This window comes from Cetorhinus maximus, chromosome 21 (assembly GCF_964194155.1).
Source record: "Cetorhinus maximus chromosome 21, sCetMax3.hap1.1, whole genome shotgun sequence".
Lineage (NCBI taxonomy): Eukaryota > Metazoa > Chordata > Chondrichthyes > Lamniformes > Cetorhinidae > Cetorhinus > Cetorhinus maximus.
In genome coordinates, this window is record NC_135899.1 from 1233865 (window position 1) to 1257105 (window position 23241).

General features: G+C 44.2%; 1 protein-coding gene across 2 annotated transcripts in view; it reads right to left on the reverse strand.

Annotated features, from left to right (window-relative positions):
* Nucleotides 1–474: 474 nt before the first annotated feature.
* The window catches only part of LOC144695549 (zinc-binding protein A33-like), an 84092-nt gene continuing 61325 nt past the window's right edge, over nucleotides 475–23241 (reverse strand). The window contains exons 1-6 of one of the 2 annotated variants that reach the window (XM_078566422.1): nucleotides 12127–12920; nucleotides 11941–12036; nucleotides 11614–11847; nucleotides 10255–10277; nucleotides 10042–10157; nucleotides 475–1210 (exon numbers count right to left, since the gene is read on the reverse strand). In XM_078566422.1, the coding sequence (XP_078422548.1) occupies nucleotides 702–1210; nucleotides 10042–10157; nucleotides 10255–10277; nucleotides 11614–11847; nucleotides 11941–12036; nucleotides 12127–12534 (1386 nt within the window). In that variant the 5' untranslated portion in view covers nucleotides 12535–12920 and the 3' untranslated portion in view covers nucleotides 475–701. Of the gene's footprint in view, nucleotides 1211–10041; nucleotides 10158–10254; nucleotides 10278–11613; nucleotides 11848–11940; nucleotides 12037–12126; nucleotides 12921–23241 lie in introns of those variants that run through there. The other variant, XM_078566423.1, reaches the window with a different exon arrangement.

The window sequence follows — 23241 nt, forward strand, 5'->3', positions numbered from 1 at the left end:
CTAGGTGGGGGTGGAGATAGGTGATGTTCTGGAGATATTCATAAATGAAATGAAGGGAAAGTGGGGAAATGAGTGGCAGAGGAACAGAGATAGAAAGGGACAGATCCTCGGATTGGCCCTTTAGGGTGTGAGGAAGGAGTGTGTCAGTGTTAAACTGAGAGGGAGTGTGGAAAGAGAGTCTCAGCATGAACTCTGGGGAAGGGTCAGGTTGAAGTGAGGGGGTTGAAGAGAGAAAAATATAAATTCCCAATTGCCATGGAAATGCAGTATTGTCACCCTTCAATATCTGGATTTCTCTCTCAGGTTTTCATGTTCTGGGTGCAGAGTGAGAAATGGAAACACAGAAAAAAACCCCAGCTACAGACTGGGAAACAGGTGAAGAGATGGAGGGTGGGACTGGGTGGTTTGACTGACTGAAGCAGGGTGTAAATGAAGGAAGGAGACACACAATATGTTTAATTTACATTTTATTTTAATCCTCTGACGTTTATATTTGTATTGGTTTTATTTACAGTTTGATTGGGATTTTACAATTTGGAGATGAAATGACACGTTAAGTCACAACCTGTTGTCAATGGTGGTTTCTAACCTCCAACCCCTGACCTCTGCCCCTGACCCTAATAACGAGGTCGTCATTGTGACGTCAGGGATGATGTGACCCCCCCACCCCCCAGAGGCCCCGCCCCTTTTCCAAATCCGGATCAGATTCTCAGGAACTGGTTTTCATCCCAAGTGCAGAAGAAAGGATAAAGTTTCTCAGTGAATTTATTCCCAGTGAAGCTGTGGAGATGGGACTTGGTGTCCGCGCTGTAAAATGAAACTGTCCCAGACTCAAAACTGAGATAAACTCCCACCTTCCCGGGGATCTGACCGACAGGGAGACGGGATCCAGGAGAGGAGTTTATATTAAACTGATCCCCATCGCGCTCAATGGTCCAGAATCCAGTCTCCGGGCTCAGTCTGACCTCTCTCTTCCTCTCCACAGACTCTGCGGCTACTCCCAGACTCCAGCCCCGATTCCCCTTCACCTCCACCTCCCAGTAATGTCTCCCCGATGTGAATCCCTCTGATCCCAGGGCACAGAGCCAGAATGTAAACCTCTTCCCGGTGTCAGGGAGACTCCTCCGGGTCCCGGTCCGTCTCAAACTCTTCAGATCCTCAGACACCTCGAGCCAGGGATTCGCTGTTTCCACATCCAGGGTCACAGAGACTGGGAGAGAAAAGCAGAGAATTAGAGACTTACTGGGGATCGGGCGAGAGACTCACTGGGGATCGGGGGAGAGACTCACTGGGGATCGGGGGAGAGATTCACTGGGGATCCGGGGAGAGACTCACTGGGGATCGGGGGAGAGACTCGCTGGGGATCGGGGGGAGAGACTCACTGGGGATCGAGGGAGAGACTCACTGGGGATCGGGGGAGAGACTCACTGGGGATCGGGGGAGAGATTCACTGGGGATCGGGGGGAGAGACTCACTGGGGATCGGGGGAGAGACTTTCATCGATTTGACCATTTTTGATTTGTTTTCCTGTTGCTCAACATGAAAAAGAGCCGCCCTGAGGGGCGGAAATGAGAATCTGACAACAGCAGAAAACACTGGGACTTCCACAGAGGGAGGTCACTGCTTCTGGAAATATCAAACATTACACCCACCCTCCTCAGCTCTGTGGGATTGTGTGGGGATAGAAATAAGAAAATGAACAAAAGCTGGAACTGGAGCCTCAATGTTAAAATAAATCCTGTTCCCAGTTTAATGCATCACAAAAGGGATTTACAATATCTGGGATTCAAACACCCACCACGCTGCTGAGCAGATTACTGATTGAGGAAACTCACTCTGTCGGATTGGGGGTATGAGTGTGTCTGTGCGTCGACAAATATTTCTGCAGATCGGTGTGCGCGCATGTGTGTGTGTGACAGGCGTGTGACTGTGAGTATGGGACTATTTTTATGTGTGTATAAGAATGGTTGCCTGTGTGTGTGATTATGTTATGAAAATTACCAACAAATTACTCCAGCAAATTCCCCACAGGCATGGAGATATTTTACAGAACAGATGGGAAAGTGTTTTGATGGATGGGACACTGACACCAGTACTGGGGACAGAGGAAGCTGTACCATTGGGACAGCCTTCACCTGAACTGCACTGGGACCAGGCTCCTGGTGAATTGTACAAATAGTGCTGCAGCGAGAGCTTTGGAGATCTTGTGACACAGCGGGCAGTGCTCCTGCCTCTGAGCCAGAAGCTCCAGGTTCAAGCCGCACTCCAGGACTTGATGCCAAGGAATGTGTGTTCGTAACACAACTGAAAAGGTTGAGGATCAACTTGTAAATCCTGCGAATGGCAGGTGGTAAAAGTGGGAAAGATTCTATGCGATAGAATTAAAATTGGAGCCTTGACCATCACTATTTATAGTTCCAGGCTATAACATGAATGGAGAAGTGCATGTTGCCATAGTGACTCAGCCTCCTTGGCTGGATGAACGATGTGGGTCAGGTTGGTGTGAACAGCACGGTGATCAATCGTTGTTCCAGTGGGATGGATTTGGGACCTGTCCTCTTACCCTACGCGTGGTGGAGATTGCGGTGCTGTGGGATGAGATCAGTGCAGTCGTGAGAAATGACTTTCGTTTAGAGAATCAAAATATAGCATTAGTTTGGGTGGAGATTAGAAATAGTAAAGGAAAGAAGTCACTGGTGGAATGCTTCTTGGCCTCCGGAAAGTAGCTACACTATAAGATAGAGTATCAGTCAATAAATAATGGAGACCTGTAAGAAAGAGATGGCAATAAACGTGGGAAATTTTCATCTTCAAATATATTGAACAAATCAAACTGGCAATGGTAGACTGGGGCATGAGTTTCTGCTGTATTTGAGAATGTTTCTTTGAACAATATGTTCTGGACCCAACTAGGGCACAGGCTATTTTAGACGTGGTAATAAGTGTTTATACAGGGTTAATTAATGACCTGATAGTAAAGGATCAATTTGGTAAGAGTGATCGTAACATGATAGAATTTCACATTCAAGGTGAGAAGACAATTAAAGACAATTACAAGGTTATGAAGACAGAGTTAGCTAAGGTGAAACAGGAAAATAGGTTAAAAGGTTAGACAGTAGAGAAGCAGTGGCAGATATTTAAGGATATATTTCATGACTCTCAAGAAGCTATTATTCTATTGAGAAAGAAAGAGTACATGGAAAGGATACACTGTTCGTGGATAACAATGGAAGTTCAGGATGATATCAAATTGAAAGAAAAGATGTACAATGCTGCAAAGATTAGTGGTAGCCCAGAATATTGGGATTTTTTTTAGAAACCAGAAAAGGATGACAACAATGGTAATAAAAAGGGACAAATTAGAGTGTGAGAGAAAACTAGCAAGGAATATGAAAACAAACAGTGAAAGCTTCTACAATGATATAAAAAGGGAGAGAGTAGCTAAGGTGAGGGTTGTTCCCTTAGAGGGTGAGACTGGGAAAGAAGGAAATAGCAGAGACTTTGAACATGTATTTTGTATCAGTCTTCACAGTAGAAGACAAAAAAGTATCCCAAGAATAGCAGAAAACCCAGGGTGGGCGGTGGGGGGGAGGGAGCTAGGAACTTAAAACAATCACAATCACTAGAGACAAGGTACTAGGAAAACTATTGGGACCGTAAGGTTGACAGTTCCCCTGGACATAAGGCCTGCACCCTAGCATTTTAAAGGAAGTAGCTGCAGAGATAGTGGATGCATTGACTGTAATCTTCCAAAATTTCCATGATTGTGGAAAGGTCCCAGTGGATTGGAAAACTACAAATGTCACATCACCATTCAAGGACGGAGGGAGACAGAAAGCAAGAGACTGTAGGTCAGTTAGTCCAACGTCTCTCATTGGGAAAGTGCCAGAATCCATTATTAAGGAGGTAGATGCAGGGCATTTAGAAAATGATCACACAATCAGGCAGAGTCAACATAGTTTTGTGAAAAGGAAAATGTGTTAAACAAATCTACTGGAGTACTTTGGAGGTTTAACAAGAGAAACCAGTAGAAATAGTACATTTGGATTTCCAAAAAATATTTGACAAGGTGCACAAAATTAGAGGTATTGCGCATGATATATTAGAATGGATAGAGGGTTAGCTCACTAACACGAAACAGAGAGCTGGGATGAATGGGTGACTTTCAGGTTGGCAAACTGTAACTAATGGAGAATCAAAGGGATCAGTGTTATGGCCTCAAATATTTATGATCTACGTTAATGACTTGTATGAAGTGACTGACTGCATTGTCGCCAAATATGCTGATGCTACAAGGATATGGAGGAAAACAAGTTGTGAGGAGGATACAAAGTATGCAAATTGACATATGGAAAGATTGAGTGTAAAAATATGGCAGATGGAGTACAATGTGGAAAATATAAGGTCACCCTCTTTGACAGGAAGAATAGAAAAGTAAAATATTATTCACATGGAGAGGCACTGCACAATGTTGCAGCACAGAGGGATCTGAGTGTCCTTGTACATGAATCAGAAAAAGTTAGCATGTGAGTACAGCAAGAAATTAAGAAGGCAAATGGAATGTTGGTCTTTAGTAAAGGGGATTGGAGTATAAAAATATGGAAATCTGGCTACAATTCTACAGGACATTGGTGACACTGCACCTGAAGTACTGTGTAAAGTTTTGGTCTAATTACTTAATAAATAATATATTTATATTGGAAGCAGTTCCGAAATGTTTACTAAGCTGATTCCTGGGATGAAGGGGTTGTCTTATGAGGAAACCTTGAGCAGGTTGGGTCAATACCTTTGTAGTTTAGAAAAATCTGAGTTGAAGTTATTGGAAAGTATCACATTCTAAGGGGATTTGAAAGGGTCGATGCTGAGAGGATGTTTCCCCCATTGGGGAAAACTAGAACCAGCTCGCAGGGTTTAAAAATTAGGGGTCTCCCATTTAAAATGGAGATGAGGAGGAATTTCTTCTGGATTGGATGCATCCCAGGTTACTGATGGAAGAAAAGGTGGAAATTGTGGATCCTCTGCCCACAATCTTCCAATCCTCCTTGGATCCACAGGAGGTACCAGAGGACTGCAGGATTGCAAATGTTACGCATTGTTTTAAAAACGGGAGGAGGGGTAAAGCCAACAATTACAGGCCAGTGAATCCATCATCGGATGCGGGGAAAATTGTAGAGACAAATATCTGAGAGAGAATCATTTGGCCTTTGTAAAAGTATGCATTTAAAAATAAAATACATAAACACACAAATAAATAATAAAGTCAGTATGGATTTGGTAAAGGCAAACGTCTTGATTGTGTTCTTGATGAAGTAGTGAAGAGGTTTGATGAGGGGAGTGCGATCGATGTGTTTAACGACTTACAGAAGACATTTCACAATGTCTCACATGAGACTTGTCAGCAATATTAAAACTCATGGAATTAAAAGGAATGGATGTAAATTTGACTAAGAGACGGAAAGCAGAAAATAGCAGTGAACAGTTGTTTTTCAGACCGGAGAGTTGTGTTCTCCAGGAGTCGGTATTAGGATCATTGATCTTTTTGCTATATATGCTAATAAACTGAACTTGGGGTATTCAGGGTCCAATTTAAAAGTTTGAAGATGATTGAAAACTCACAAATGTAGGAAACAATGAAAAGGATAGTAACAGGCTTCAGGAAGACAGGGATAGACAGTGAAATGGGCAGACACAGGGCAAATGAAATTTAACACGTTAGGTGATACATTTTGGTCGGAAAAATGAGATCAGACAATATGAACAAAGTGGTACAATTTTAAAGGAGGTGCAGGAACTAAGAGACCTGGGTGTATATACTCAAATCTTTAAAGGAGCTGGGGAACGTTGAGATGACTGTTAATAAAAACTTGGCTTTACTATTCGAGGAATAGAGTGAAAAACAAGCAGATTGTTTTAAAATTTAATGAGCCACTGGTTAGGCCTCAGCTGAAGCACTGTGTTCCGTTCTGGACTTCACTCTTTAGGAAGGATGGCAAGGCATTGGAGAGGGTGCAGAGGAGACTGACGAGAATGTTCCAATAATGAGGACTTCAGTTATATGGACAGATGGAGAAACTGAGGTTGTTCTCCTTTTCCAGAGAAGGTTAAGTGGAGATTTGATAGAAGTGCTCAAAATCATGAATGCTTTTGATAGAGTAAATGAGGAGAAAATGATTCTGAGGGGAGAAGGGTTGGTAACCAGAGGACCTGATTTAAGGTGATTGACAGAAGAAGCATATTTTACTTTTACACAGCGAGTTGTGACCTGGAATGCACTGTTTGAAAATATAGTGGAAACAGATTCAACAAGAACATTGCAAAAAGAATTGGATTAAATACTTGCAGGGAAAGGTTTATAGGACTATGGGGATGATGGAACTGTATAAAACGCTGGTTAGGCCACAGCCGAAATTTTGTGCACAGTTATGGTCACCACGTTACAGGAAGAACATAATTACTCTGGAGAGAGTGCAGAGGAGATTTACAAGGTTGTTGCCAGGGCTTGAAAACTGCAGCTACGATGAGAGATTGGATAGGTCAGGATTGCTTTCCTTAGAATAGAGGAGGATAAGGGGTGACCTAATTTGAGGTGTACAAAATTATGAGGGGCCTAGATAGTGTAGACAGGAAAGACTTGAAAGACTAGAGCTGAGGGATCAATTACCAGTGGGCATAGATTTAAGGTGATTAGCAGAAAGATTAGAAGGGACATGAGGAAAAACTTTTTCACCCAGAGGGTGATGAGCATCTGGAATTCACTGCCTAAGTTGGTGGTTGAGGCTGAAATGCTCAACTCATTTAAAATGTATCTGGATCTGCATCTGAAGTGCTGTAACCTGCAAGGTTACGGACCAGATGCTGGAAGGTGGGATGATAATGAGCGGCTAGTTTTTTCCTCTTTTTTGGTTGGCGCAGATAGGATGGGCTGAATGGCCTCTTTTTGCACTGAAACTTTTCTATGGTTCTAAGGGAAAGAGGAGGGAAGTGGAAAATTGGATAGCTCCACCAAAGAGACATCACAGGAACAATGGGCCGAATGATCTCCTCCTTCTGCGTGACAACTTTTTATGGTCACAAAATATAAACATTTTTATTAAGACTCATTCTGTATCTGTGATTAATCTGGTTTGAAATCCCTGAAAATATCATAAAAATGAACTAAAACATTGATTAGTTTCACTGGTTTACATTCATCACTTCCTTAGCAAATTAAATATTTTTAATATTGGGAGGTTTTAAACCTGCCTATCAGAGCCGTTTCATCTATAAAAGTGAGCTCAATTTGAAGGGCCTCCTCAAACATGTACCAGGCTCATTATTCTGATCAGGGATCATGGCCAGATTTGTGCGGAGAGCAAATTTCCAGAACAATAATTTTCAAAGCCACATTTAAGATAGCGGTACTCCATTTAGACAGCCCACTCCTTCCAAAAGCAAAAAACAACACCTGGACACAGCAAACCGACATCACCATGTTTACAGATCATCAACAAAATGATATCCATGAATTGCAACAAATATATTCTTAGTAACCTTTGACAGCACCTTAGGCAGTACCTTCCAAACCCACAGCCGCTACCATTTAGAAGGACAAGGCCAGCAGATACATGGGAATACCACTGCCTGGATGTTCCCCTCCAAGCCATTCACCATCCTGACTTGGAAATATATCATCGTTCCTTCACTGTCGCTGGATCAAAATCCTGGAACTTCCTTCCTAACAGCTTTGTATGTGTACCTACGCCACAAGGACCTCAGTGGTTCAAGAAGGCAGCTCACCACCACCTTCTCAAGGGCAATTAGGGATAGGCAATATATGCTGGCCTAGCCAGCGACACCCACATCCCCATGAATGAATGAACTAAAACATTTCTGAGACTAGCTTTATGTTCCCAGCTTGTTCATTGAACTTAAATTCCACCAGCGGGCACGGTGGGATTTGAACCCATGTCCCCACCGCATTAGAATGGGCTTGAGGATTACTAGTCTCACGAAATGGACCACGACACTAACATCTGCCACTGCTGCTGCTGTTGTACTTAGATTTCCAGAAGGCATTTCACAAGGTATTTCAAAGGTTACTGTACAAGATGAGACTACATGGTGTCGAGGGTAACATACGAGACTAGAACTGAGGCATGCAGTTTAAAAATAAGGGGTCTCCTGTTTACGACAGACATCTCATCTAAAGAGAGCAGTGGAGGCAGGGTCATTGAATATTTTTAAGGCAGAGGTAGATAGATTCTTGACGAATAAGGGATTCAAAGGGGGTAGACAGGAATGTAGAGTTGAGGCCATAAGGACCGAAATCAGATCAGCCATGATCTTATTGAATGGCAAAGCAGGTTCGATGGGCCAAATGGCCTACTCCTGCTCCTAATTTGTATGTTAGTATATATGTAATTTCCAGCCTCATTTTACATTCCTGGTCCATCTCTAACTCTTCCCTTCACTCCTTTGACTTCTCTGTCTCCATTTCTGGGAATAAGATATCTACTAATATTCACGACAAGCTCAATGACTCCCACAGCTAACTTGATTACACTCCCTCAAACCCTGTTTGCTGTACGACTCTACTCCATTCTCCCAGTTACTCCATCTCCATCACATCTGTTTGAACCTTGAGTGCTAGGACTCCCGATTTGTCTGCCTTTTTCCTCAGCCGAGGACTCTCCCCACCATGGTTGACATGATCCTCCACCATGTCCGATCGACTTCACACACGTCTGCTGTCACACCTTTCCCTCCACTCATAGCTATGATACGGTACCCATTGTCCTCACCTTCCATCCATGAACATCTGTATTCAGTAGATCATCCTCCACCATTTCCCCCACTTTCAGCCTGATTCCATCACCAAACACAACATCCCCTGCCCTCCCCTTTCAGGATTCTGAAGACACCGCTCCCTCTGTGATACACTGATCCACTCCTCGGTCACCCCCAATACCCCCTCCCTTTCCTGCAGCATCTTTCCATCCAAGCACAGGAGATGCAACACCCGCCATTTCACCTCCTCTATTCTCATCATCCAAGGCTCCAAACACTCCATCCAAGTGAAAGTGATTTAGCTGTGCTTCTTACAAAACAGTATTCAGTCCACAAACATGACCCCGAGCTTCCTGCCGCTTGACATTTTGCTCCCACTCTGACCTTTCCATCCGCGGCCTCCTGCAGTGTTGTAATTTATCTCAAGAGAAGCTTGAGGAACAGCAGCTTATCATTCGACTCAGCACTCTGCAGCCTTCTCACCTCAACACTGAATTCAACAATTTTAGATTAGATCCTCTGCCTACATTTTGTTTTAGGTTCTCTTTCTCCGGTGTGTTTTTTACATTTCTTTCTTTATTCCATTACTTTTCATTCAGACCGCTGCTATCCAGCCATTCACACATCATCCAGCCACAGATTTTGATCCTTTACTTTATCCACTACCACTCCCTTTGGCTTTTGTACTCTGAAACTTTTCATCATTTAATCTCTGCTGTCCTCCACCCTGTCACAAACCTTGCCTTTTGACATTGTTAAGCCCCAAACCGCCCCTTTTGGCTTTCTTTACATTCCTAATTTTATTCAGCTCTGAATCATTGATCTGAAATGTTAACACTGCTCTTTTCTCCAAAGATGCGAGGGGGACTGAAAGCCCTGCCATTGTTACCGAACTCCCTGTCCCACGAAGCCCCTCCAGCCATCACTGACCTGTCTGCCGGGGTCCATCCTTGATCCTAGGCCTCAGGCTGGTGTCGTACTGGCAGCAGCCATCGCCCCTCTGACTGGCCGTCAGCACTCAGCGAGTGTGATTCCGCCCCCATGCTCCTTGATCTGGGGGAAGGCCCGCTGCTGTCCTGTCAAATGTCTGAGTGGCTTTTGATGTGACTGGCCTTCCCTAAAAGAGGCAGCACCAGGCTCTCCCTGACATTCCACCCAGCGGCTGAGACCCCCGTCACCTCCATTAAATACCACCCACTATCTATGATATTTGTATACATAATGATTCAAATTATAGGATATAAATCAGGATAAAGGAAATTATCTGAGTTTTACCAGGGTTAATGGCATTCAGCATTTCTCTCCACACTGGACAAGGGAAAGGTCCGTTGAATTTTTCGATAGACAGGACATCATCTGCTAGTGACAGCTCTTTATATTCATTGCAAATCCTGTCGGCATTAAACAGTTGATTACAAATTGACCATAAACACTTGCCTGAGTAATTTTACCAACTTGCACTGAGTTTCGCTAAAGTTCATGTCCTACCTCCTCTTCTGAGATGCTTCCTCCTGAAATAAACAAAACACAAATCTGAGTTGACCGAGATTGACTGTCCATATCCAGAAAGCAGGAATGACACTCACATTGTTACAAGCTGCTGAGAATTGTCAATTCCCATTGCTGCAGACATAGAAGAGGAGGATGTTACACAAAGAATATCGGAGCACAGGAGAAAGTATAAAAAAGGTTTACAAGAACTGATAGGGTTCAAGTAACAGCAAAGATTGATTCACTTTACTCTAGAAAAGAGAAGACCTGATAGAGATCTTTAAAATTATGAAAGGGGTCGATTCGATCGATTCAGTGAAGATGTTTCCATGAGATGGGAGCCCAAAAATAGGGGCTATAAATATAATATAGTTACAAATAAATCCAATGAGGAGTTCAGGAGAAACTTCTTTACCAAGAAAGTGTTGAGAATGCGGAACTCACTGTCTCACCGAGCCATCGGGTGGAATTTAACGTGGGTATTGATGGTCTCGTCCACCAGCTGCTGAGCTGGCAAGGACCCCACGCCACCTGCTTTTGGGAAGACCTGTCACATTAAATGGCAATCAGGCTCTTCATTGGGCAGCGGTGGGCCTTCCCTGGGATGAAGAAACATCGGGATAAACGTCCCGCCTACTGAGAGCTGCCGGCCAATCAGAGGCTGGCACCTCTTCATTGCTCAGAAACACCACTGGGGAGGGACCTGATCCACAGGCGAGTGATGGATGGAATGGGGTCACGGGTTCGGAGTCGCCGGCAAGAGCGGAGTGGGGGAGCTTGGCTGCATGTGCAGTGGGATAGCTCTCAGTGACCCCTACCCACCTCACGATGCTGGGACCCTCAGTCAGGCACTGAGTGCTGTTGAATGTGGGTCCCACCCCGCTGAGAAACACAGCAGCAACCCGGACAGGATTTATTTATTGAGCTTCCCTCATGGTGAGTTCGCTGCCTGCTGCTGGGTGAATACCAGCGGCAGTGAGAACAGACCTTTAAGTGAACACTAATTGTCCACTTCAGGGGCTCAACAGGCAGTGGGAAGGCAGTTCACCAGCCTTCCTGGTATGGACTTAAGGAGGTCAGAGGCTGAACGGGGGCAGGGTACCCGGTACCCACCCATCATCCACCCCCCTCCTATCCCTCCCATCACCAAACTCGCCTCAGTGGGAGCACATTAAATTCCGCCTACTGAGGCAAACATTGCAGATATATTTAAGCGGAAGCTCGATAAGCACATGAGGGGGAAAGGAGCAGAAGGATATATTGACAGGGGGAATGAAGTAGGATGGGAGGAGGCTCGTGTGGATCATGCTGTGACTGTGCACTTTCACTGAACTAAACTGAAATATAATCCCTCACCTTCAGAAATATCACTCCGTCCTTTTGTTCCAACAGTTTTTCCAACTGTGAGAGTTTCTCCTGAATAGAATTTAAATTCTCCTGAATTTCACGAAGGTTTCCCTCCATTGTTTTTAGAATTTTTCCCTCTTCTTCCCTGAGATCTCGGATTAAACGCTGCTCCTTCTCAGTGACAATCTGGTGCATTTTAGTGAACTCGGATGTGATGTGGGTCTGCAGACTGCTCGACTGTTCCTAGAAGAAGAAACGTTAAAAATAATATTTTTATGTAAGACAAACAACAAAATAATGAATTAAATTTGGAAGCTCAGCACAGGGAGACTTTACTCTAATTTGGGAAATTTTCTGTTTCTGCTGCTGCTCCATTTCTAGAACCGCCGATTTCTTCTGTGTGAGAGAATCGAAGGAAGATTTCACCCGATCCTGGGATTGGGAGAGAAAATCAGAAAATAAAAGTGTGAGACCATGAAAATGTGATCAAATAACCAGGTCATCAAATCTGTTCCCTTTTACCTTGTAGATTCCAACAGCTTCTTTAATCGGCAGGAAGCGGTGCTCTCTGTGTTCCCGCGAATCTCTACAAATCACACAGATCAATTTCTTGTCAGTTTCACAAAACAGCTTCAGTTCTTCCTCATGTTCCTCACAGTGAAATTTACTTTCTTTCTCTTTCGGATTCACCTTTAATTTTCGAGCTTTTTCAGCCAAATTCGCTAAGGCCCGATTTATTCTGAGGTTTCTTTCCGGAAACTCCTCTCTACATTCCGGGCAGGAATTTATCTCCTTTTCCCAACACTGGGTGATACAGGAGCGGCAGAAGTTGTGTCCACACTCCAGTGAAACTGGTTCGGTGAAGAAATCAAGACAAATGGGACAAATTGCCTCCTCGGCCAAACTCTCCTCCGGCTGTCTGGAAGCCATGTTCACACTCAGCACTTCCTGATTCAAACCACTTTCAGTTTCAATGTTCCTGCGCTGCTGCTGAACACATTCAGTTCGGTAATTCCCTCAGGACTTTCACTGCAATACACAGGAATTATTAAGATAAAAGCAAAACACTGCGGATGCTGGAAATCTGAAGCAAAAACAAAAATCGCTGTCAAAACTCAGCAGGTCTGACAACATCTGTGGAGAGGAAGTCAGAGTTAACGTTTCTCGAGTCCAGATGACTCGAGTCTGCACTCGAAACGTTAACTCTGTCTTTCTGTCCACACATGCTGCCAGAACTGCTGAGTTCTTCCAGCAATTTTTGTTTTTAATCTCAAGGAATTATTGTTATTTGCTGCTCCAGGTCCCGCCCACTCTGAGACCTAAAGACAAAACCCAGAGCAGAATGAAGAATAAACAGGGAATAATTGAACCCAGGCGATGAGAGCGAGGACCGATGGTAGTGGGGGTGGGTGGAGAGAGGATGGGAGGAGGTGGGGATTTTGTCCTGTGAGTGACTGGCAGATGCTGCTCTCCTTCATATACTTCTGTCTCAAAGCAGCACCAGGCATGGATGACCAAGGTGTGTTTTACTTTATGGGAAACACAAACTGAAACATATTGTCCAGCTCCTCCTGACCTCTCCCTTTAAATCCACGATGATTCTCTCAATCGTCACTTTGGTGGTCACACCATTTAACTGAAGTCACTCATCCCTGGTCCCATTCTGGTAAATCTGCCCTTGCAACATCCCTTTGGCCTTGACAGCCTTTCCAAAGTGCGGTGCCCAGATTTGGCTGAAACGTCGGCGGAAGAGCAGTGGAAATCCTGCCGGTGTCGTTTACACCATTTCTCCGGGGACGCTGCAGGTTCCAAGTAAATACAGTGGACAGTCTAGAGAATCTACCCATGGAAATTCAACCTCAAGTTTTTTAATCAAACTCTACAGACTATCGCAATTCTCCCTTAGATTGTATCTTCCTCCCCCGGTGACGGGGAGAGGTAGGGGTTAAGGTGATATGAGGTATCCATGAGACCCAGTGTCCTTCACTTCAATGTGCAACACATTTTCACTGCGCCGTGTAGTTGAATTCACAATCTGAAAGCGGATCCAGTGTCAGCATCAAGAAATTCTAGATCAGTGATCAGACAGGATCTCCACAATGTACCATCGATCCAGCATCAGTGCACGACACCATGACTGCCCAGTGTGAATTCCTCCATTCATCACACCAGCCTTTCCCAGTAATGTATTAAGTTACCAGAAGGTTGGTGCTGTGGATCCTATTGACTCTACTCCCACTCCACAGACCCATGTGAAAGTTTAGAACAATCGAGGAGTCCATTATGTGAGCTGGCTGTACTACAGCAACCAAAACTAATCTACTCATCGGATTCTTATCGCCTTATAACCAGAAATTATGTTTCTGCTATTAGCCTGAAATTAGCCAATTCTCAGAGGTGTGAGGAGAATTCCAAATCCCACCTGATCCCCTCCTGAAAATAATATTCCTGCAATCTGAACATTAGTTTGGCAGAATATCATCAACTAACCTTGTGCATCTCTTCAGAAACAGCTCAACATTCACACAGTAAACCGTCCAGACATGACACAAGCTTTTTCCGATATAGAGACGGAGAGAGGAATAGAGAAGCAGATTACTACCGTGTTCCGTCCCGAGGACATTCCCGACCCTCCTGCCCATTCCTCTGGGCTCCATCCTGCTCCCGGAAACCTTCTTCCGACCGTCCATTCCTCTTATCACACATGAGATTTCCCACCGATCACCTCCTCTTCCTCTCTCTCTCTCGAAATAAACAACGCTGGGACCTCGACCATCTGCTGTGACACTGGGACCCCCAATAGAAATGGAAATGGGTCAAAAATAGAGTTTCCCATACTTACTCTCATACTCAGTTGTTTAGCTTTTGTTTGATATTGTTGATATAACCACGTGTCCAGTGTGTGCCCACAAAACCATGTTTCCAAATTAAATGACAAATGGATATCCTTGTTCACCCAGAAAACAACAGGCTTATCCTGCTGGGGCACTAACCCGTAGTCTGAGAGAAATCAGATTAAAAACACGCTCTGTTCCATTTACTCATTTTATTCAAACTCAGTTTGACTCCAACTCATTTTCTCATAGATAACCGAGATCCCGCTGTCAATCTGAAAAACATTCACCAAAAAAATCCCCCACTTTAAAGGAGCAATGCGCTGTGTTCAACATTCAGTTCAGTGATTCCCCGACTAAATTCACTGCCCTTCTCAGGGAATTGCTGTTATTCGCTCTTCTCGGTAGCGTCTGATTTTACACATAGGGAGAGGCGGACTGACTATCCAGCAACGTCCCCGTGTCTCCCTCAATATCTCCACTGATGAATTTGGACACTGGAACTTTCTAATTCCGGTCTTTCCCGGGGCTCTGGGCTGTTTCCCGGTCTCCCCATCCCACCTCAGCCGCTCTTCAGCCGCCTTCACTCACTCCGCAGCGGGGCCGAGTTCCTCCGCTCAACAGTTCCACACCGTTTAAACTGAGACACATCTGACAGGGTGAGGGTTAGAAACCCTTATTGACAACATCATTGTCACTGGACGCGTCCGTTCCTATTTAAGTTCCTTCATCTCACTCAGGCTGATGACAGAACAGACTCAGGAATTGTACATTCAAGGAAATTTCTTCTGGTTCCACCTCAGAGTGAGTGAAGCTGGCGGCCCCTTGGGGAACTGAGGCCAATGGGCAGGGTGGGAAAGCAGCTCGAGTGAAGGGGAAAGTCGGCTTATGAGGGGAAATACCTTGGGGGATCAGATGGCGGTGAAACTGGGTGTTGGACACCCACAGGTCTCAGAGTGAGTGAAGGTCACGGTCCCTCCACACCTGGGAGGAAGAAACTACAAGCTGGACCCCATCTGAAATCCGGCGCTGTAGCTTCACCTTCCGCCTGTGGAACAACATTACAGGCAGCAGCTCCCTGCCCGGCCGCCCGGGTTCCTGCAGTTCACAGCTCACTCTGCCCACTAACTCCCTCTCCACAATTCACCATCTATTTATTTCTTCACTCCCTCTCTTTCTTTCCCTCAGCCCTACACAGGTCCTTGCTAATCTTTCAGCTCCCAGTTCAGATCCAGGGCTGATACCCGGAATGTTAACCTGGCTTCTTTCCATTTGTGTTGCGTAGATTTCCCATGTATTTTTTTTATCCTTGATCAGGTGCATCTGTGCTGGATATGATGGATTCCACCAGCAGTGTGAAGATCCAGGGTAGAATTGATGAGTCTGTGTGTAACTGGCGGAGACTCACATGGTGTAGGCAGTTTATTGAAACATTGCACTCTCATTGTCCATGATGTTTTTATTAAGTGATGTGAGTGGGAGGATAATCGAGCACAGTTCTCCAACAATGTCGTGTGCTGCATGTGAGATCCCACTGGTGAGAGGGTCCACCAGGATTTTCACCACAAACTGCTGTTGTTCCCGTACATCCTTCCAAGTCCCTGATCCAACTGAATTTCCCATTACTGCCCAAAACCAATTTCACCCACAGAATGTGTTCATTGATAGTGCATGTTCATAATGAATTTACATCCAAACCAGGGTCACTGTGGTTTTAGAGCTGTCTTATTAACGGATTATTTTCATTAATCTAACAATAGAAAGAAAGCAAATAAAACTGAAAAATCTATTCTTGTCAGACTACAGCTTCCAAAGTCCTGTTTACTAGTCTGTTCATATCTTCATCACTGTTCTCTATTCTTCAGGTCTTGTCTCTGTCTTCTTTAAACCTGTCATCATCAGCCCTCTCCTCAAAAACACCAAGACTTGACCTTACAGTCCTTGCAAATTACTTCCCATCTCCCTTTTATTTCCAAAGTCCTTGAACATGTTGTCACCTCCCAAATCCATTCCTAACCATTCCCATATTCCCTGCAGCTCCATGTTTGAAACTTTCTATCAGGTTTCTGCCTCTGCCACAGTTCAGAAACAGCTCTTATCAAAGTCAAAATGACATCCTGTGTGACTGTGACAAAGACAAACTTTGCCTCCTTGTCCTTCTGGACCTGTCTGCAGCCTTTGACATGGTTGACCACACCATCCTCCTCCAACGCCTCTCCACTGTCTTCCAGCTGGTGGGACTACTCTCACTTCCTTCCATTTGTATTTTTCTGGCAACATTCTCAGATTAAGTCAGTTTGTTGAAAACCTTTTGTCACATATGATCTCGAGATGAGTTACTGGCCTCATATTCATCCCATCACTAAGATTGCATATTTCCATCTGTATAATATCACCTGACTCCACCCTGTCTCACCTCATCTACTGCTCAAATCCACATTCATGCCTTCATTACCTCAACGATTCCAACACATTCCTGACTGACCTCCCGCATTCTACCCTCCATAAACTTGAGGTCATCCAAAACTCTGCTGCCCATGTCTTAACTCACACCGAGTCCCATTCACCCATCACCTCTGTGCTCACTGACCTACATTGGATCCTTGTCAAGCAACATCTTGATTTTAGAATTTTAGCCTAACATCAGTTGTAGGGAAAATGATAGAGTCTATTTTAAAGGCTGTGATAACAGGACACTTAGAAAATATCAATTGGATTAGACAAAGTCAACATGAATTTACGAAAGAGAAGTCATATTTGTCAAACCTACTGGAGTTTTTTGAGGATGTAACAAGCAGAATAGATAAGGGAGAATCAGTGGATGTGGTGTATTGGATTTTCAGAGACCTTTTGGGAAAGTCCCACATAAGAGGTAAGTGTGCAAAATTAAAGCACGTGATTGGGGTAATATATTGGCATAGATTGAAAATTGATTAGCAGATAGGAAACAGGGAGTAGGAATAAATGTGTCTTTCTTGGAGTGGCAGGTGTGACTAGTTGAGTACAACAGAGATCAATGCTTGGGCCCCAGCTATTCCAAATATATATCAATGATTTGGATGAGGGAGCTAATAGTTCCAAGTTTGCCGATGACATGAAACTTGGTGGGAATGCAAGCGGTGAGGAGGGTGTTAAGAAGGTTCAAGGCAATTTAGGCAGGTTGAGGGAGTGGGCAAATACATGGCAGAATCAGTAAAACGTGGATAAGTGTGAAGTTATCCACTTCAGTAGGAACAACAGAACGGCAGAGTATCATTTAAATGATGATAGTTTGGGAAATGTTGATGTACAAAAGGACCTCGGTGTCCTTGTACACCAGTCACTGAAAGCAAGCATGCAGGTGCAGCAAGCAGTTAAGAAGGCAAATGGTATTTTGGCCTTCATTGCGAGAGGACTTAAGTACAGCAGCAAGGTTCTCTTATTTCAGCTGTACAGGTGAGACAACACCTGGAGTACTGCATGCAGTTTTGGTCCCCTTACCTAAGAAAGGGCATACTTGCCGGAGACATGTGCTGCAAAGGTTCACCAGACTGATTCCTGGGATGGCAGGATTGTCATATGAGGAAAGATTGGGTTGACTAGGCCTGTATTCAATGGGGTTTAGAAGAATGAGTGGAGATTTCATTGAGACATAAAATTCTGACAGGGCTTGACAGGCTGGATGAAAGGATGATGTTTCCTTTGTTTGATGGGTCCAGAGGGTGGGGTCACAGTCTCAGGATATGGGCTAGGCCACTTAGGACTGCAATGATGAGAAATCCTTTAACTCAGAGGATGGTGAACCTCTGGAATTCTCTACCAGAGAGAGCTGTGGAGGCTAAGTTGCTGAATATATTTAAGAACAAAATAAATAGATTTCTAGACATTAAAGGTGTTAAGGTGTATGAGGAGAAAGCAGGATCATAGCATTGAGATAGATGGTCAACCATGATCATATAGAATGGTGGAGCAAGCTCGCGGGGCTGAATGGCCTGCTCCTGCTCCTATTTACTATCATTATCGTTCTTGTTTTCAAATCCCTCCATGGCCTCATCTCTCTCCCTTTCTCTGTAATCTCCAGTCCCACAACCCTCTGAGATATCTGCACTCACCTAATTCTGGCCTTTTGTATATCCCCAAAATTATAATCATTGCACTATTGGTGGCCATGTCTTCAGTTGCCTCGGCCCCAAGCTCTGGACTTCCCTCCCTTCGCCTCCCCACCTCTCTACTTCATTTATCTCCTTTAAGACACTCCTGAAAATGTAACTTTTTCACCAGCTTTTGGTCATCTCATTTAATATCTCCTTACATGACTCAGGATCGTACTTAATTTTTAATTATTATGCTGTGACACGCTGTGGGATGTTTCATTACATCAAAGGTGCTATGTAAATGGAAGTTTTTGTTCAATATCACAGTGAATAACTAGAAGCATAAGCCCAATGAATAGGGTTCTTCTGATCAAGTTACAGAACTGATCGGTCCTGAATGGTTCTTTCTGTTTTCTATCAAGTGATCAGATTCACATGCCTTCCAAAGAAGGAGTGGTCAGAGACACTAAACACAACATAAAAATTTCAGGGGTGTTGAGCAGTCTGAACCTGTCCCCTCCCTGTCAACACCCTGGAGATAGAATAGACATTACAATATTCTGGATGTTAAACCATTACAGCACACAGGAGTTTGCAATACCCCAAATGTTATTTCACCCGTGGTGTTCAGGAAGTTTCAATAAAGCCCCACTGCTGGCCCTTGTTGAGAAATATAAACATTTTTTTAATATTTGGGGTTTAAAATTTTATTTCCTAAGGTCTTACAAAGTGCAGATTAATGACAACATATATCATGGCCATGAAATTTATTAATATATCTGAGTTGTCCAATTAAAGGGAAAATAAACTTTTCTCTACATTATTCAATGATATAAAATCTATGCAAAGAGCATATATTGCATCCTGTTCTGATAAGCTGCATTCTAATGTAATAATCACAGAGCCTCATTCACAGTCTGGCTCTTCTGTGCTGAATAAAGTATCAAGTTAGTAGTTGCAAGATCAATCATTAAAGTGAGTTCAAAAACACCGTCTCTCCAATATTCTCATTGAGACAGTGACAGAAATTAAATACATCTGTCAAGTCAATATCTGTGTATATATGGACATATACATGAAGTTAGTCCTACTGTAAGAAATGGTACTTTTCCGAATGAGAATAGAATTCTTATGGAATTGGTCAGCAGAGCATAAGGTCACCTTCATAGAGAAACTTCTTTTTCACACTGAAAAACACATAAACAGTCCCTAGAAATATCGAGGTCTCCTGATTCAGGATTCATGTTGACATTCCTAAGTCAATTGGACCTGTCTTGTACCCTCTTATCTATACAAGTGTCTGGTTAGCATTAATAAATGACCTTCAGGAAGAGTTAAAATAATAGATAACCTCAAGCTAAAGTGATGGACAGGGAGGTGGTGGAGTTGGGTCAGTAACCACCCTGACATTTTGGGTGCCTGTCCTATATTCATTGGTTAGGAGGTTACAAACAAGTGTTTTACAGAGGGCAAACTACCAGCCCCTGGTAATAAAATATATTCACAACTGCTTGGGGGCAGGGGGCAGTCCTCGTCAGGCAGCGACCTTCTTCAGATTGAAGATGGACCAGGAAAGATGGAGGAAGACTGGAGAAGAATTCCCGAACACTTCAGTGAGAGAGCAGAATGCTTCTGCCACAAGCTATTGGGATCAACACCCTCTGTACCGTCCGTTTGATCATCCTCTGGGATCAGTGATCGGTAAACAGCTCTCGCCTGTCACGGTCACGTGGTTTTCCTATTTAGCTGGTGCATCTTCTCTAAACTGTTTATAAATAAATAAACTACCTTAAATTCACTTGAGTTCTCAACCAGGAGGCGCGGGGGCGGGGGAGCGGGGCGGGCCGCGGCGGGCGGGGTTCGTTGGGGAGGTTCTGACAAGATAGGGATCAAGAGGATTTAGCCACACAATCCAGTATCCCGCCTCAGATCTGGGCTCGATTCTGTCTCCCCTCTCGGCAGACTCTCGGGTCACTCCCAGAGCCCAACCACTCCTGCCCCCCACCTCCAGCTCCCAGTAATGTCTCCCTGATGTGAATCCCTCTGATTCCAGGACACAGGGGGCTGTGCAATTCCTACATTGCAGTGGGAGAAGCAAACTGGTCGGGTCCTCAGACAGGATGAGCCGCGGATTCTGTGTGTTCGGATGCAGAGTCAGAGAGGCTGGAGCTGGGAGAAAGTTAAAATCACACAGTTTCTCACTGTGTTTTATTCAAACCCTTTCCTTTAAGAAAATCCCACTCGGAGGAATTCCCAGGAATTCCGGTGTACTTAAATGACTCAAGGTTGGGTTACTGGAATCTGCTCCCACCTGGGGTTTACCCTCCTGGGATCACTCTGACTGTCCAACCTGGTGAGAGGTGAGCGGGGCCCGGGTCCACATTCTGCTTGATTTTCCCTTTCCCAGCCCCCTGGCCTCCTGCTTCAATCCTGACCTGATACAAGGAATCCTGTGGCCCTCAGCCCCCTGCGGGTCTCAGTGTTGGTAGAGTGAGACCCAGACCTTTAGAAATACACCAGGAAACGGTGTCAACAGGCTGTGACATGGCGAAGAGACACAATGTCAACCCCGGAGGTATCAGCCCTGATATCCCACATCACCAATCAGTGTGACTGATAAGGGGAGGGGGAAAGATACAGAAGCCAGAGGGAGGGAGAGAAGGGAAAGAGTAGAGTTAAAAAAATACAAGTGATTAGGGGAACTATTACAGGAAGGAAAAGAGAACCACAAGAGAGCGGAGAGAATCTAAATTTTAAGAAACTCAGTCGAGTGAATGGAAAGATGAACAGGTCTGCGGAGGAATAACAGCAGCAGCTACTCAATGTGATGGCCCATTGTCAAACCACTACCCTGGATGGGGAAAAGACATTGGTCTCGGGTGAGTGGAGAATGCTGCATTGTGGAAAAGGAAAGGTTCCACTGGGAAGGAAAGGTAATGTGTTGGGATGGAGAAGGAGATGGATTAATCTCTGGCTGAATTCCACAAAGTGTTGCAGTAATAAATAAATAAAATAAACAAACCACAAATCTGAGTTGACAGAGACTGACTGTCTACATCCAGAAAGCAGAACTTACACTGACATTGTTATAAACTGCTGATAATTGCCAATTCTCATTGCTGTGGACACACAGATAGAAAGATGGTTTTACAAAAAGGAGAGGAGAACTGGTGAAATGCACAAAAAAACCAATAATTACCAGAACGAACAGGTTACAGCTCCCAGGAGAATGAATAGACTGGCTGAGAGGTGAGCTGGGAAAGGTGTGAAAGGAAAAGCTTAGCAGGTCTGACAGCATCTGTGGAGAGAGAAAAACAAAGTAAATGTTTCGAGTCCATATGACCTTTCTGCAGGCGGTTAGAGGGGTCTCAGAAGGAGGGTCATACGGACTTGAAATGTTAACTTTGTTTTTCACTCTCCACAGATACTGTCAGACCCGCTGAGGTTTTCCAGCATTTTCTGTTTTTTTTTCAGATTTCCAGCATCCACAGTATTTTGCTTTTATAAAGGTATGAAAGGGTTCAATAGGGTAGAAGCACATGAGGGAGGGGGGTATCAACATTCGACTCTAAATCATAAAATGGTCACTAAGGAATTCAGTAAGAAAGTTAGAATAACTTCTTTACCCAGAGAAAGGTTAGAATGTGGAACTCACTGTCACAGGGAGGGGTTGAAGTGAATAGTATTGATACATTGAAGGGGAATCAGGATAAATTCATGAGGGAGAAAGGAATAGAGGGTTATGGTGATGGGATGAGGTGGTGTAGAGTGGGAGGAGGCTCGTGTGGAACATAAGCTCCTGGCCTGTTTCATTGCTGTAAAATTCCATGCGGGAGAGATTTGAAAATCAGACAGCAGAAATTACCCCACAGTTCTTAAATATATCTGATAGAAACAGGAGGTAGAAGGAAAATCTGATTGGTTTGTCTGATAATGGAAATCAACCTCAATCCCAATGAGAGACACAATGGGCTGGAGTTTTACTCAGGGTGAGGGGAGAGAGAAGGGATGGGAATGGGGATGGTTGAATAATGGTCAGCAAACCCAGAAAGACAGGTAGGGGTCACTTTGAGTGGGGTCAGAGGCCAGGGGGTTTGGTATCCCATTGCGCTAGGCTCCAGACTAAACTTGCTGACGTGTACAAACCCCCTGGTGAAACACTGTGTAAGATAATGTGAATTGTGTAAATGATCACCATGAACGAAATTGTTCTGATGCAGAAATCCTGTAAACAATATGATGATGTGAATCATGCCATTTCTGTCATCATATCCAAAATTGGACAGATTTTAGTCTTTCCCATCCAGCATTAGGAAATATCCAGGATAAAGAGTAAAATCTACTGCATTGTGTTCAGCAACAAACGTTCACCAATTGTTGATACAGATGGAGAGGAATGGAAAGATTTGGAAAGATGTGGGACAAACAATAGGTTGGTGCTGTGTGCTTGGGCAGGGATAGAACGTGTGGTCATACATACCTGAAGTGTGCTGCCTGTCATATTGGTGAATATAGTAAAAGAGGTGTCCTGGATCCATCACTAAAACAGATGTTAGAGTCTTTACAGTGTGTAAATGTGGGAGACCTGATACCTGACTGAGTGCTTTGTAAAATGGGGCTGTCTTGAACACAGCCAGTGTTGAATTGAGCAAAACCGGCTCTATAAGCTGCTGACCCAGTGATGTTCAATAGAAATATCTCAACGTGCAATTGAGAAGTGACAATGTTTC